General features: G+C 37.8%; 1 protein-coding gene across 2 annotated transcripts in view; it reads right to left on the bottom strand.

Moving 5' to 3' along the window:
• Positions 1-15,047, bottom strand: part of LOC128988911 (vacuolar protein sorting-associated protein 11 homolog) — a 50,351-nt gene that overhangs the window by 9,448 nt on the left and 25,856 nt on the right. For both annotated transcript variants that reach the window (XM_054410683.1, XM_054410682.1), the window contains 11 exons: positions 14,523-14,674; positions 13,594-13,812; positions 12,763-12,916; positions 12,268-12,414; positions 11,653-11,841; positions 10,976-11,098; positions 10,353-10,466; positions 8,831-9,054; positions 6,294-6,466; positions 4,428-4,629; positions 3,959-4,054 (listed from right to left, as the gene is read on the bottom strand). In XM_054410683.1, coding sequence (XP_054266658.1) covers positions 3,959-4,054; positions 4,428-4,629; positions 6,294-6,466; positions 8,831-9,054; positions 10,353-10,466; positions 10,976-11,098; positions 11,653-11,841; positions 12,268-12,414; positions 12,763-12,916; positions 13,594-13,812; positions 14,523-14,674 — 1,793 coding nt within the window. The remainder of the gene's footprint in view (positions 1-3,958; positions 4,055-4,427; positions 4,630-6,293; positions 6,467-8,830; positions 9,055-10,352; positions 10,467-10,975; positions 11,099-11,652; positions 11,842-12,267; positions 12,415-12,762; positions 12,917-13,593; positions 13,813-14,522; positions 14,675-15,047) is intronic.

Genomic DNA, 15,047 nt, shown 5'->3' with positions numbered 1-15,047 from the left:
TTTCCAGGTTCCCGAGTATTTATTTGGTTCCACTTAAACTACAATCAATTTAAGACTTGCAGCTTAAGCATTCAATATAAACTTATATCAAATTTGTTTCAAAGTCCATAGTGAGCTAGTGTTGAAAAAGTAATAATCCTTATTATAGTAATCATTTTCATTATCATCATTACTTAAGGCCACGGAAACATCTTCTCTCTCGATAGCAGCAAAATCCTGAATATTATCTTAATTTTTTATGAACACATTATCAACGGTGGCAAAATCCTGAATATTTCCTGCGGTCGTGTGGTCGCTTCCCACAATGACGTAAACGTCATCACAGTCTTACGTTATCATGGGAAAATCCTGGACATCTCCCGCGGTATGTATACATTATCGCCGTCTCTCGTGATCACGGAAACGTAATCATCGTCATCCACGATCGCGGCTAAATCATGAACATCTGCGGCCGTGTAGACATAATCATAGCCTCCCGCAGTCACGGAAACGTCATATTCGTCGTCGTCCGCAATCTCGGCAAAATCATGAATATTTCCCGCGGCAGTGTAAACATCATCGTTGATCCCGCGGTCACGTAAACGTCATCGTCGTCGTCCGCGATCGCGGCTAAATCATGAACATCTGCGGCCTTATGTAGACATAATCATAGCCTCCCGCAGTCACGGAAACGTCATATTCGTCGTCGTCCGCAATCTCGGCAAAATCATGAATATTTCCCGTGGCCGTGTCTACACAGGGTGTATACTATTTTATTAAAGTGAAATTCCAGGTTTTTCCCAGGTTTTTTCCTGGTTTTTCTTAGTTTTTCCAGGTTCCCGCGTATTTGTTGGTTCCACTTAAACTATAATCAATTTAAGACTTGCAGCTTAAGTATACAATATAAACTTACATCAAAAGTCCAGTGAGCTAGTGTTTAAAAAGTAATAATCCTTATTATAGTAATAATTTTCATTATCATCATTACTTAAGGCCACGGAAAAATCGTCTCTCTCGATAGCAGCAAAATCCTGAATATTATCTTCATTTTTTATGAACACATTATCAACGGCGGCAAAATCCTGAATATTTCCTGTGGTCGTGTGGTCGCTTCCCACAGTGACGTACACGTCATCACAGTCTTACGTTATCATAGAAAAATCCTGGACATCTCCCGCGGTATGTATACATGATCGCCGTCTCTCGCGATCACGGAAACGTAATCATCGTCATCCACGATCGCGGCAAAATCACGAAAATCTTCCGCGGCCGTGTGGACACCATCATTGACTCCCGCGGTCACAAAAACGTCATCGTTGTCGTCCGCGATCGCGGCAAAATCACGAAAATCTTCAGCGGCCGTGTAGACACCATCATTGACTTCCGCGGTCACATAAACGTCATCGTCATCGACCGCGATCACGGCAAAATCACGAAAATCTTCCGAGGCCGTGTAGACACCATCATTGACTCCCGCGGTCACATAAACGTCATCGTCATCGACCGCGATCACGGCAAAATCACGAAAATCTTCCGAGGCCGTCTAGACACCATCATTGACTCCCGCGGTCACATAAACGTCATCGTCATCGACCGCGATCACGGCAAAATCACGAAAATCTTCCGAGGCCGTCTAGACACCATCATTGACTCCCGCGGTCACGAAAACGTCATCGTTGTAGTCCGCGATCGCGGCTAAATCATGAACATCGGCGGCCGTGTAGACATAATCATCGTCGTCTTTCGCGGTCACGGCAAATCACGAATATCTTCCGCGGCCGTGTGGACATCATCATAGCCTCCCGCAGTCACGGAAACGTCATCGTCGTCGTCGTCCGCAATCTCGGCGAAATCATGAATATTTCCCGCGGCCGTGTCTGCATCATCGTCGTCTCCCGCGGTCACGGATACGTCATCGTCGTCATCCACGATCTCGGCAAAATAATGAATATTTCCCGTGGCAGTGTAAACATCATCGTCGTTTCCCGCGGTCACGGAAACGTCATCGTCGTTTCCCGCGGTCACGGAAACGTCATCGTCGTTTCCCGCGGTCACGGAAACGTCATCGTCGTTTCCCGCGGTCACGGAAACGTCATCGTCGTTTCCCGCGGTCACGGAAACGTCATCGTCGTTTCCCGCGGTCACGGAAACGTCATCGTCGTCGGCCGCAATCACGGTAAAATCATGAGCATATCAGGCGGCCGTGTAGAAATCATCATCGTCGTTTTTCGCGGTCACGGCAAATCACGAAAATCTTCCGCGGCCGTGTAGACATCATCATTGCCTCTCGCAGATATGGAAACGTCATCGCCGTCGTCCCGATCTCGGCCAAATCATAAACATCTGCGGCCGTGTAGACATAATCATCGTCGTCTCCCGCGGTCACGAAAACGTCATCGTGGTCGTCCGCGATCTCGGCAAAATCATGAATATTTCCCGCGGCAGTGTATACATCATCGTTGATCCCGCGGTCACGGAAACGTCATAGTCGTCTCCCGCGGTCACGGAAACGTCATCGTCGTCTCCCGAGGTCACGGAAACATCATCGTCGTCTCCCGCGGTCACGAAAACGTCATCACCGTCTCCCGCGGTCACGGAAACGTCATCGTCGTCTCCCGCGGTCACGAAAACGTCATCGTCGTCGCCCGCAATCGCGGCAAGACGCATTTTACGACTACAATCTTCTACCGGGGCTTAAATAAAAATCCCGGAATCGGTCCAAAAATCCCGGCTTTTTCCCGGTTTTTTCCAGGTCCCTTCAAATTCAAGGTTTTTTCCCGGTTCTCCCGGTTTTCCCGGTTGGTATACACCCTGTCTACATCATCGTCGTCTCCCGCGGTCGCGGAAACGTCAACGTCGTTTCCCGCGGTCACGGAAACGTCATCGTCGTCGGCCGCAATCACGGCAAAAACATGAGCATATCACGCGGCCGTGTAGAAATCATCATCGTCGTCTTTCGCAGTCACGGAAACTTCATCGTCGTCTCCCGCGGTCACGGAAACGTCATCGTCGTCTCCCGCGGTCACGGAAACGTCATCGTCGTCTCCCGCGGTCACGGAAACGTCATCGTCGTCTCCCGCGGTCGCGGAAACGTCATCGTCGTCTCCCGCGGTCGCGGAAACGTCATCGTCGTCTCCCGCGGTCGCGGAAACGTCATCGTCGTCTCCCGCGGTCGCGGAAACGTCATCGTCGTCGGCCACTATCGCTGCAAAATCTTGAGCATTTCACGCGGCCGTGTAGAAATCATCATCGTCGTCTCCCGCGGTCACGGAAACGTCATCGTCGTCTCCCGCGGTCACGGAAACGTCATCGTCGTCTCTCGCGGTCACGGAAACGTCATCGTCGTCGCCCGCAATCGCGGCAAGACGCATTTTACGACTACAATCTTCTACCGGGGCTAAAATAAAAATCCCGGAATCGGACCAAAAATCCCGGCTTTTTCCCGGTTTTTTCCAGGTCCCTTCAAATTCAAGGTTATTTCCCGGTTCTCCCGGTTTTCCCGGTTGGTATACACCCTGTATTATGACACGTGATCACTGGTCTCAAATCTTTCCCACGAGAACAGACGTTTCAGTACTGCCCACCTCCTGCCGATCTAGTCCGGTTTAACTAATGTGCTGATAAAAATTGTCTGGTTAAAGAGATGTCATTTCCACTGAGTGTAGTCCGGTTAAACCGATGTCCGCTTAAAAGGTGTCTGGATAAGAGGAAGTCTACTGTAGTCTACAAATATGATGTTTTTATCCAGTAACTCAGTATTACTTCAAAAGTAATTAAAACAACAAGAAGTAAATATCAGCACTCAGGTTCTTCAAATAACCTTAAAAACAAATCATCCAAAAAACCTAAAAGGAAAACGTCTCATTTATGGTTCTAGCCACAAAATCTCTTGTGCATAAAATAATAATGTACAGGGAAAATTGTAGTAATAGTAGGCTATTTTTAAAGAGATTGGATTAAATGTAAAATAACAACTTACTGTTGATGATATGAATGTTGACAGAGGAAATGTACACTGGGAAGTTCAAGTTGGTGATTACAAGCACAACATCTCGAGCCTTGGAACACGATGGCCCTATGAAACAATCATAAATATTATCAAACAGTCGTAAAAACATGGGAATAGGGTCACAACTGATTTGCAAAGTAGTTTATTATGTTGCATTCTTTTAAGACTGTATCGAAACCACAAAATAGTTATTAATTTGTTTACATGCCGATATACTTTTTTACCCTATACTAAAAAAAAAAACTAAAATTATTGGTAGACTTGTCTATTTCAAAAATAACGTTTGCTAAAAACAATTCAGAGAGCTTCAATCCCAGAAGTTTTTATTCTTTATTCCTCCAACCTTTTCTACATATGTAAACCTTGTAATCTACAGCTAAGTATGGCTCTTGAGAACTAGTCTAAGTTATCCAGGTTAAAATTGATGTCAGATTCTCACGAGTTCTGCATGTTGTGGATTTGTTTCCGTATCCGAGCAGTCTCGTCTTTGTACTTAGTGTTCCGAGCTTGATCTTGATCCCTCAGCTTCTCTTCGGCTTGAAGAACACTCTGTAGATATGCTCTGATGTCACCGACTTTTACAGCGTTCCAGTTGCTCAGGGCGTCAATGACAAGTAGTGGAGAGAGAAGTCGTTCTTTCTCTGAAACAACAAGTTTATTTGTTGATAAAATGGAAGAATTACCTTATCCAAACACAGTTGCTAGTATGACAACTAGTTTCGTTCCTTAGAACATCGTCAGGTCATTGTATGCAACCACATCATCAATGTATTAATACATTGTGGTATGTAAAAAGATTCTTTAAAACACTGTCAGAATCACAATAGTAAAAACTAGTCATGTTAATCAAATTATTAAAACTGTAAAGGCTGGCCAGCACTCTCTTATTACTGTCACTGACTAAATAAAACTGCATACTAGCAACTGTGGTTGGATAAGGTAATTCTTCCATTTTATCAATTATATATTCCAACCAAGGGTCACAACGAATAACAAGTTTATTTGTTTATTTATACATTACAGATCCGATAACATCAAGAAATGGATTCATGTCAAAACTGCATTTTTTCATTGTAGTAGGCCCAGGAACTCATCTAAGGTGTACACTGTAGATCTGTCCTGTAGATACTTTTTAAGTTCTTTCTTGAGGATTTTTTCAGTCGAGTTTGGAGATTATTTGGTAACAGGTTCTTCAGTTTGCGTCCGATGTATGAAGGAGTTTTCTCAAAGAGAGGTGTCGGGGAAGGATTTATCTTGCCACATGTCTTTTGTTGTAGTTGTAAAAACAACTACCAACTACCAACTACCAAACATTGTCTTGGTTTGTTTCGAGATTACGATTGTCAGCGTGAAGGATTACTTGAAGGATGTAGAGGCTTACACTAACTCTTTGATTCATAAACTATATGAAAACTAGTAATGATAGCGTCCCATATATCAGCTGTTGGGCTGCTACACTTTTTTAGTTAAAATTGAATTTATAAAGAACTGGAACCTAAAATTAAAATTATGACTTCTGACTTCGACATTAGGTACCTCCCTCTAAAAATTATCTTTCCTTTAAGAGCAGAATAATGAAAATCTGTCACGTGGTTGATTCAGAAAATGTCAAAAAACTTCATTTTTGAATATAGAAATTTGTAAGGTCAAAGTAATTTATGACAGTTTATTCAGATTTCTATCAGAAAATACTAACACTACTTAGCAAGTGAAAATGCTAAATCCCTAAAAGAACATGGTAATAAATAGAATATACAAACTATTCAACACTTGCAAGACAAAGCAATTGGTGGTGTAACACATTAATATGCTATATACTTACGCCCCTTCGTCTTGCAAGTGACGTTTTGTTATTAGTTGGTGACATAGTTGTTGAATTTTGTTGATTAATCTAATCTATAAACCATTGCATCTTGCCTGTGGCCATTTAAGTGTGCGTAAACTGCTCACTGCTATGTAATAAGCCAATGAATTTCGATAATTGTTGGCTGATAGTGATAACATTGAATTTAGTATCAGTGTGATGTACTTTATTTTTTTTTAGATTTGTTTAAAGTGGAGCAAAACATATAAGTGGTATACCCATATATAGGTTTAAGTCAAATTCATTAAAAAAGGCCTGGCTCAAAAACTGCTCGAGGCTAGAGCGCTTTCCAAAAGCTGGACTCAAGCTCAACTTTAACAAAATTCTCAAGCGTGAACACCTGTACACAAACTTTAAATTATTGAGGATAAAAATCATGATCTTAAACTTAAATAATTTTCATACTCCCTTAGTTTTTGTAATGTGGTATACATGACTCACCTATTATGGTGAGTATCTCAGCCAGCAAGTGGCTGGGCATGTCTATGTCCTTGGCTCCGGCCCAGAGTGCCTGTAGCCACAAGCTGGGGTCCTGTAGACCAAACCTGCGGCAACATGCCAGGACTGACTGGTAGTCCTGCTGACTCAGGTGGTACTGTAGGATCTGTTGGTATCTGTAAACAACGTGGACCTATTTTTTAGCGAATTTCCCCTATAGGGAATAAGCTATTACCGTAGTACTCATGGTAAGACCTGGACCCGGGACCGATTTACTTTTTTGTTTTGAGGTCCCTAGAGACCAAAAACACCATCCGTTCAAATTCATATATAGATATTTATATATGTGTCTGTTAGCGTGATAACTCGAACAAAACTCATCCGATTTTGATGAAATTTGGTACAAACGTGTAAACAATTTTATATGCTGTCGACACAACCTTCATCTCATCAGCTGACAACTTTTACTCTGCAAACCAAAGCATAGAAAACGCCATTGAATTGGGTAAGCTATGGTTTGAAAGTAATTTTCTGGAAATAAATCATGATAAAACAGAAAAAATTTGTTTTACTTTGCGTAATCTTGAAGCAGACAATGCAGTTTCTGTCAAATTACTCGGAATATCCATAGACTCTAAACTCACTTGGGAAATACAAACCAATAATATCATTTCAAAATTGTCAAGAGTATGTTGTTTGATAAGAAAACTTAAAAATTGTGTTTCTAAACCAACACTTCTAATTGTTTATCACAGTTTATTTCACTCACACTTGCTGTATGGCAATATACTGTGGGGTAATAGCTCAGGAGCTCACCGGGTCTTTACATGGCAAAAGAAGGCTCTCAGAATTATGTTTGAAATTCCGGATAGGGTTAGTTGCAAAGCATTTTTTGCTGAAAATAAAATCATGACACTCTCTAATATTTTCATTTTTTACAATTTAGTTTCCGTTAAAGAGAATCTGAATAAATTTGTTCCTTGCAACTCAATCCATGGGTATATCACCAGACAATCAAAAGATTTATATATTCCTCAAGCCAGGCTATCAAAAATTTATCAAAAGTTATAAATACTAAATAAAACTAAATAAATACGTAATAAAACTATTTAATAAACTTCCAATATATTTTAGAAATCAGGAAAGTATTCATTTGTATAGGTCAAAATTATCAGATTGGCTTACAAGTCGTGCTTTTTATTCAGTTGAGGAGTTTTTGCAGAATGTAGATTTTTCAACGCTTAAATGTGAGGCCAAGCAGTCTTGATGATTCTTTGTTCGTGTTATGGTCTTTTCCCTGTTAATTTCAAAGTTTTTATTATTACTGATGCTTTATCCTTTTAAGATTCTTTTAACTTTATTTTAACATTTTCTGTAGAATATTTAATATTTTATATAACATATGTAACAAAACATGTTGACCTTGTCTATTGTAATGTTTATATTACCAAACGACAATAAAGATATATTAATATTATTATTATTAAACCTACGTTTATTCGAACGAATTTGCGAACCAGCATGATCCGACTATGGGAACAGGGGTTTATGGGGGTTTTATGGGGCAAAAATTGGTTTTTCCCATTTTTGACCCTAAAAACAAATTAGCAATTTAAAAATTTGTAAAATTTTGTAATTTAGCAATTTCTTTCCAAACCATTTTGTAGAGCGTAAAAAAACAAATAATGTAGTATGTTGAAGCGTTATTATGCGCCTAATGGTTACGGAGAAAATTCCAAAAAACTATAAATTTAAAACTCCCATGTTATTCTTAAGGAGAATAAGTAAACTGTCGTAGTTTGCTTGTTTATGGTCATATTTTGATCAAATTTGGAAAATGCATTCATTTCATACTAAACTATTAACATTAAAAAAACCGCTTTTTACCCTTCCTGTTGCAGCAAACCTAAGTACTTGTTAAACTAATGTTATTTAAATAGGGAATAAATGTGATATTTTTAAGGAGACATTTTAGTGTAAATCCAATAAGGCAAATGGAAATTCGCTTAGTCTGCAGGTTTGCTGTGGCGGAGGTATTTTTATATACAAAATATGTTGGGGGGCCTCTATACACCTTGAATATATATGCACTTCTGCAATGGCCACAGGCCTATGTGTGGAATCTATCCTGCAAAGCAAGAGGTGAGCCGGTACAGTACAAGAATTTAACTGTACTGATACCGTAGTAGCAGATACCTAGATCCAACTCACAAAAGTCCGTCGCATGACTGGTTAAATCGCCGACTCACCAAACTGTAGACTAAACCTGCGGCAACACACCAGGACTGACTGGTAGTCCTGCTGGCTCAGGTGTATTGGAACAATACATCTAGTTTTTCTACAGGAAGAGGGTAAAACATCTTTAAGGTTTGTAAACTACTTGTTACTCAAAGGCCTAAATGAGACCATTACGCATCTAATACACAATGTCCTCAAGTCCGGCTTCCAGTCAGAACAAACATAAAAATGTAAGTTAACTGACAGTCATCTGTCTACCTAGAATGTGTTAACTCCAACTATAATACACACGGTCCACTCACAGTTTATTCTCCTCGTACAGATACAGGATTCCCGGTCGAAAGTTGACAGCCTGACACAAGATGAGAGTCTGGTGTCGGTCGTACTTAGCATCGGGTGATTCTAACAGCCGCACTATCCGCTGCTCCCACTGCACTCTGGTGGCAGCATCGCTCAGTCTCGACCACACTTGCAGGTAATGCTCCACCAGTGTGTTGTACACCAGCGGCTGCCACTTGCCACTCGTCTGTGGCCATGGACAAGTTTGTGGTTAGAGGACAAATGCAAAAATAATTGATTCAAAAACAGTTAATTAATCACAATTCATTTTTTAACTGCTCGATATTGATTTATGTTGTATTAAGTGTTTAATTACCTCGCATTTCCCTATGGAGTCAGATTAAACTACATGTTGATCTGTATATTTAACAATCAAATTTTAAGAGTATTTGAAAATTTGTTAAGTTACAAAGCAGTAAAATCAGACAGTTACAACATCTGGAACAATAAATTAAATTTGATATCCGTGTCGTAGAAACCAATGCGTCTCCAAACCACATGACAATGTCATAAAAAACGCAGAAGAAAAGAAAAGAATGTATATGTCAGCCTGTGAGTGCCGGAATGCCTCTTTCACTCCCTTGATAACATCAGTCTGCAGAATCTTAGGCAACGATTTTCAAACACCGATAAGAGCACTGGCTGAGAGGTTGTCATAAAATTGGGGCAAGCCTTAAAGTCGGATTGTTAATTGGATTAGACTGAGATTGACTTGCTCAATTTTAAGGGCATGTTATGCTACAGAAGCTCTAGAAAAAAATGGAAATTGTTCAAGAATTTGAAGATGGAGCAGGCATTCAACATATATATTGAAAGAATCAAAATGTTAAGTAACATTTGTAAATTTAGATTTGTTGATCTTGTAATTATTAATTAAAATAAAACATTGTTCATCTTTAATAGAGATTGATAGTACTTCAGTATCCCAAAGTGAATGGATGAATGAGTGAGATGATAGTGGACTAAGATTTGCTAATTTTATAGTCAGGACCATATTAAAAGCCCAATCATACATCATACATGGGCCTAATCATACATGGGCTCCAGTTTTTACCATAAAAATCTGTTGATTAAACTGAATTGAACGGGTAATCTTTAAGTTAAAGTAATAAATTCCTATTACCTAATACAGTCCTAACACTGATAGTAAGCAGAATTTCTACTAATCAATAATTATTAGGACACCAATATTGTTACTCTTGTAAAAATAATCTTGTACCTTTCTCTCCCACTGTCTTTACATGACCCAAAACCTACTGGTCCAATTTAGCTTACATTTTACATACATATAATTTGAAGTAAATAATTAATTAATTCAATCACATAGTAATGCAAAAACAATTTTTTATAGAACTCAAAATTTAAGTGATTTTCCAAACTTTGTTTCTCTAATCTGTGCTCTAACTGATATTCCCTCAGTAGCGTCAAAGAACTCATATAATGCTAATAGATATTATTGCTTCTACGTAACCTATATTTACTCACTTGAATGAGATATTCCAAAAACTCGACTAGCCTCTCTGAATTATTTTCAAATAGATGAATGTAATCCGCAGGATCAGCTCTGTCATACTCGTTTGTAACATTTTGTTTTAAATCCTAAGAAAGATAGAAATAAATCAATCTTAAGCTAACAAAAGATTAAGAACATAAAGTACTCATTTAAATAGACCAACACAAGGTGTATATGAAGATTTCATTTTAATCGTAAACACACTTTGGTTTAGACTCTTCTCGATGTAATTAAACTATGAATATAGACTAATTTTAGAATCAACTTTGTAGTTAATGTTAAGTTAAGATGTTTCTCGAATAGTGAAAAGATGACTTACACTTTTCACTTTTTAAATATTTCACAATATCTGGATGGTGCAACATGAAATTGCATGAAACATGAAACATTCATAAAAGCAATTAACTGTACTGTACTAAATGCCTGTTTTAAATACAGCAAGAAAGTGGTACAAAGAAAAATTACAACTAAAGAGAAAAAAAAATACAGACTAAACAAATAAAGATCAATTACGAATTACTGATTCTCAATTGTGAATCAAATTATAAACAGTAATGTCTGTAATTGACATTACAATCCACAACAAACACCATACCTGATCAGTAAGTGACTTGTTGTAAGGTCTGTAGTTCGTACAAAGTCTTTTCAGTAAATCAGTGGCTTCTTTAGGCGAATTTTGGAGCAAAACGTTTCCAAACTTCTTCATGCTATCCTCAGCCTGAAATTTCAATTTATGTGTAATCCACCTTCCCAAAGGCTGGAAGGCTGTAAATGACAGAACAAAATCATCTGCTTCCAATTATGTTGGTAATGAGAGTTTCAAGAATCACTCATTGATCGTAGGACTTTTAATCAACAAAATATGCTTTCTGAAAAATCATGTACTAGGGTAAGGTTCTACAAAGCCAGACAAGATGGCTTATTCTTTCTGCACACACCATGTATTCATGTTCTTTTCATAATACAGACCCATGACAATGTACATTAACGTTAAAATAATTATGACGTTAAAAGTTTAAGGTCTCTACTAGACATTTAAAACAAGGTAGGACTGTAAATTTGCAGACAGAAAAAGAGTCAAGGAGAAAAGTCAAGGCTCTACCAAACAAGTTTTATAAAAATAGTTTCTTAAATTTTATAATTTAGTGATTAATATTTTGATTCCATGGTGCTATTCATATGCAAAAATGTATACTTGTGATTAAAAATACATAAATTATTACTACAATTATGACAGTACATACTGTGAGGCTATATTGGTGGTAAGCCTACCTGAGCAAATGGTAGTTTCCCAATGTACTCGATAGCTGCAATGTACTTAGCATGGTCCTCAATCTGAATCTTGAGGTACCAAGAGTGCAGTTTGTGTTTTTCTGCCAATACGAGAGCGTCTTCTGATGATGTCTGTCGGCAAACATTTATAGCAACTTCTACGTTGAAGTCCACTTCTCTGTCTTTAGTCTGTAATAGAAAGAGGGAATGTTATAGCATATTTACAATACTCCCACCTCCCACTGCAGCGAACCAGCAAACTAAGCGAATTTTCATATGTATGATTATATTTTCAATAAAATATCTCCTTAATAATGTCAGGATTATTCCCTAATAAAATAACATTAGTTTAACGTTTACATAAATTTGCTGCTACAGGGAAGGTAATAGAGTGTGTTATTAGTAAAATGTTCATAACTTAGTACAAAATAATTAATATTAATATTAAATAATAGTAAAAACTTACCAAGTTTGATCAAAATATATCCATAAGCATGCAAACTACAACAGTTGACTTAATCCACAGTTTAAAGGTGATGGTTTTTATTTTTAAACCGGCAACAACTTTAACATTGGAATAGATCTACTTCTGTATATAGTCAATTTCTTACACACCATTATGAACTCCTTGAACTTGTCAATCTTGTTCAGTTTGGTGTAACAGTTGAGCAGCAGAGTCGTATGATCCGCTGTAGCCACTCCCTGCTTGTGAAGTACCTGTAGGTAGTCTGTCAGGTTGTCTATCTGGTGAGACTGTAGGAACTGTCAACACAACAAGTCAAGCAATCATATTGTTAAATGATATGCGAGCCATACTTTTTTACTTCAGGTCGGGTTGGGTAAAACATTTTGGCCATAGGGTCTCGACCAATACAGTTATGAAATAATTATTATAGTTGCTATTTTAAAAGAGATATAATTTATTAAAATAAAGGCTGTATATCGTATTAATTGAGAGTTATCTGAAACATCCACTGTACAAACAGATGTTGCAGTCTTATGGAATCCCTCAAAACTAAACAAAAACTAAGCACAAAACAAACCCTTGCTGTTGTTTTTGCATTTTTGATTTGAAGGAATTATGACTACCAACCCACTTGAGGATCTTACCTTTCTTATAACATATGAAGGCTCAAGCTTCCCGATGGTTTTGATGTACTGCTCGATAGCAGCATTGTGATCACCCTTGCTGTATAAGTGATCACCGTACTGGCGAAATATGTCCGTCAGGCCCTCCAAGTCATATTGATGGCTTTTGGCAATCCTGAAAAGCAGATTTCATTAGGCAAATGCCAAACAAAGTACATCCATACTTTCTTGTTTGTACATATACTTACTCCGAGATTAAGAGTACTTGGAGGCTAAACGTTGTAACTGATAAAATAATTTAATAAACTACAAAGAAAATTTCTTGTTCTAGATACTTAAATTATAGGTATTTACTTAGAGGTTTGAAAATATATGTTTGGATGATAAATAAAAATAACTCTACAACAGCTCATCCAAGATGGCCACTAGCCTCCAAGGACTCTTCAAGAGGAGATTTTGCTTTTTTATCTTTACACATAATTTTGCACAATAGAGATATCTTACAAAAACAAAGTAATTATAAATTTTTGAAAAGACAACAGTATAAATGGAGAGTAATTTTGTTTGCAGACTTTAAAAAAAAACTGGCAATGACATAGTTTATCTATCACCTCATTAATGAAGCTCAGCTGCAAAACCTACTGCATAACCTCGATGTTGTAAGTAAGCTTTTGAGCACATTGTCACATTTAACAACTAACTGTAGACATAATCACATAATATAATGTGTCATTTGTGATCTTTTAAATTCAATACAATCTACACAATCAGCAATAATTGTCCATCAACATTTTTCTCTCATTTGAAAAAGTGCCACTTTGCACACTAGAGCACAAATGACTATTGGCGTACCTGATTGACACGTCGTAAAGGTTTTTCTTGAACAGCAACGCCAGCTTGGACTGCAGATCCTTCTCCACCAGTAGAGACAGACAGTTGTCGCCTGTCAGTACGTAGAGTGAGCCCCACTCCACCATCACAGCTTGTACCTCTCTCATTGGAGCAGAGAACACTATGAACTTGTTCTGGATATCCAGCACCGTCACTATGTGCTTCTCTTTATCTTGCTCACTACAAAAATTGAGTAAACTTAAGGACATAGAGCACAAGAGCCTAGGTTTTTAGGACTTTTTGGGTAACTGGCACAAGAAACGAAAAACTTTACACTAGCAGGCCTGAAGAAAACTCTCTCTTCAAATCATGCCTTCCTTAGTTGAACATTATGTCATTATGGTTATGTTTGTGTTTTTTGTATGGTTGGCTATAATGTAAAGTTTAGTGTTTCTTGTACAAGTTTGTTCCATTTGCCATTAGGTAACCCTGAAATCATAGAGTAAACATAAGTGAACTAGAACTACAACACTGCATGTGATGTCAAAAACAAAAGAAAACAAGGAATCATTCTTGGGGCATTCAAATCAGAATAAAACATTTTTTCATTTGACTATCACTGATTTTCACAATACACTGTAAAATATAAACCATAAAAGAATTTTTGAAAGTGTTGAAGAACTAACCTTGTACATGCAAGCCAGAGGCTAGATTTCCGAGGCGCAAGTAATGTATAAATGCTTGATTGATCTAGCACTAAGTCAGATAATTAACCTGAGACAAGTTTCCATTGTTACAATATTATTGTGCGTAGATTGCAGAGTTAAAATTTACGATTTGTCATAATCAGAAGGGAAAATAAAGTAATTAATTGTGATAAGTTCAAGATTCTTCTACAGTAAATATTTATCAATTTATATTTTTATATTCATAGAATTCTAGTTATTTACCTTGTTTTGTCTATTTTTCCATTCTGGGCAGGCACAATTTTCGTGTCTCTAGCTACAATAATGAGGTAGCTCCTATACCACTGCAGGAGTATTTTCTCCCCTTCGACGGCATAACAAGGTCCTCGGCCATCCGATGTATAGCAATAGACTGCCTAAAAAGTAGATATATAGAAGTTCTATTGTACTATCAGTAGGTACAAATGTACACTTGTGATATGTAAAATGGAGAGCATAGTAGCCTAAACACATTTTTCATATACAATTGAATGGATTTCAGAATTTGAAACAAAGGTTTCTTACAGAATAGTTTCTCAGTATTCAACTTGAACTCTGCTATTCGGGCCTTCAAATTCTCTACAAAATTCTAATGGATTTCAACATATCATCAGCAAATAACATGGACAATGGTTCATGCACTCAAAATTTTATTTCATGTTTTGACATAATAAAGTTAGAGTTGCTTTAGAGTGTAACATTTATTGATGTCGGTGATCCCATCTTTTGAGCTGTTTTTATATGTATATG

Source organism: Macrosteles quadrilineatus, unplaced genomic scaffold (assembly GCF_028750875.1).
Source record: "Macrosteles quadrilineatus isolate MER2022 unplaced genomic scaffold, UCM_ALF_1.0 Scaffold_3__2_contigs__length_128488019, whole genome shotgun sequence".
Lineage (NCBI taxonomy): Eukaryota > Metazoa > Arthropoda > Insecta > Hemiptera > Cicadellidae > Macrosteles > Macrosteles quadrilineatus.
The sequence above is the reverse complement of the archived record's forward strand: the minus strand, read 5'-3'. Positions and strand labels throughout refer to the sequence as shown.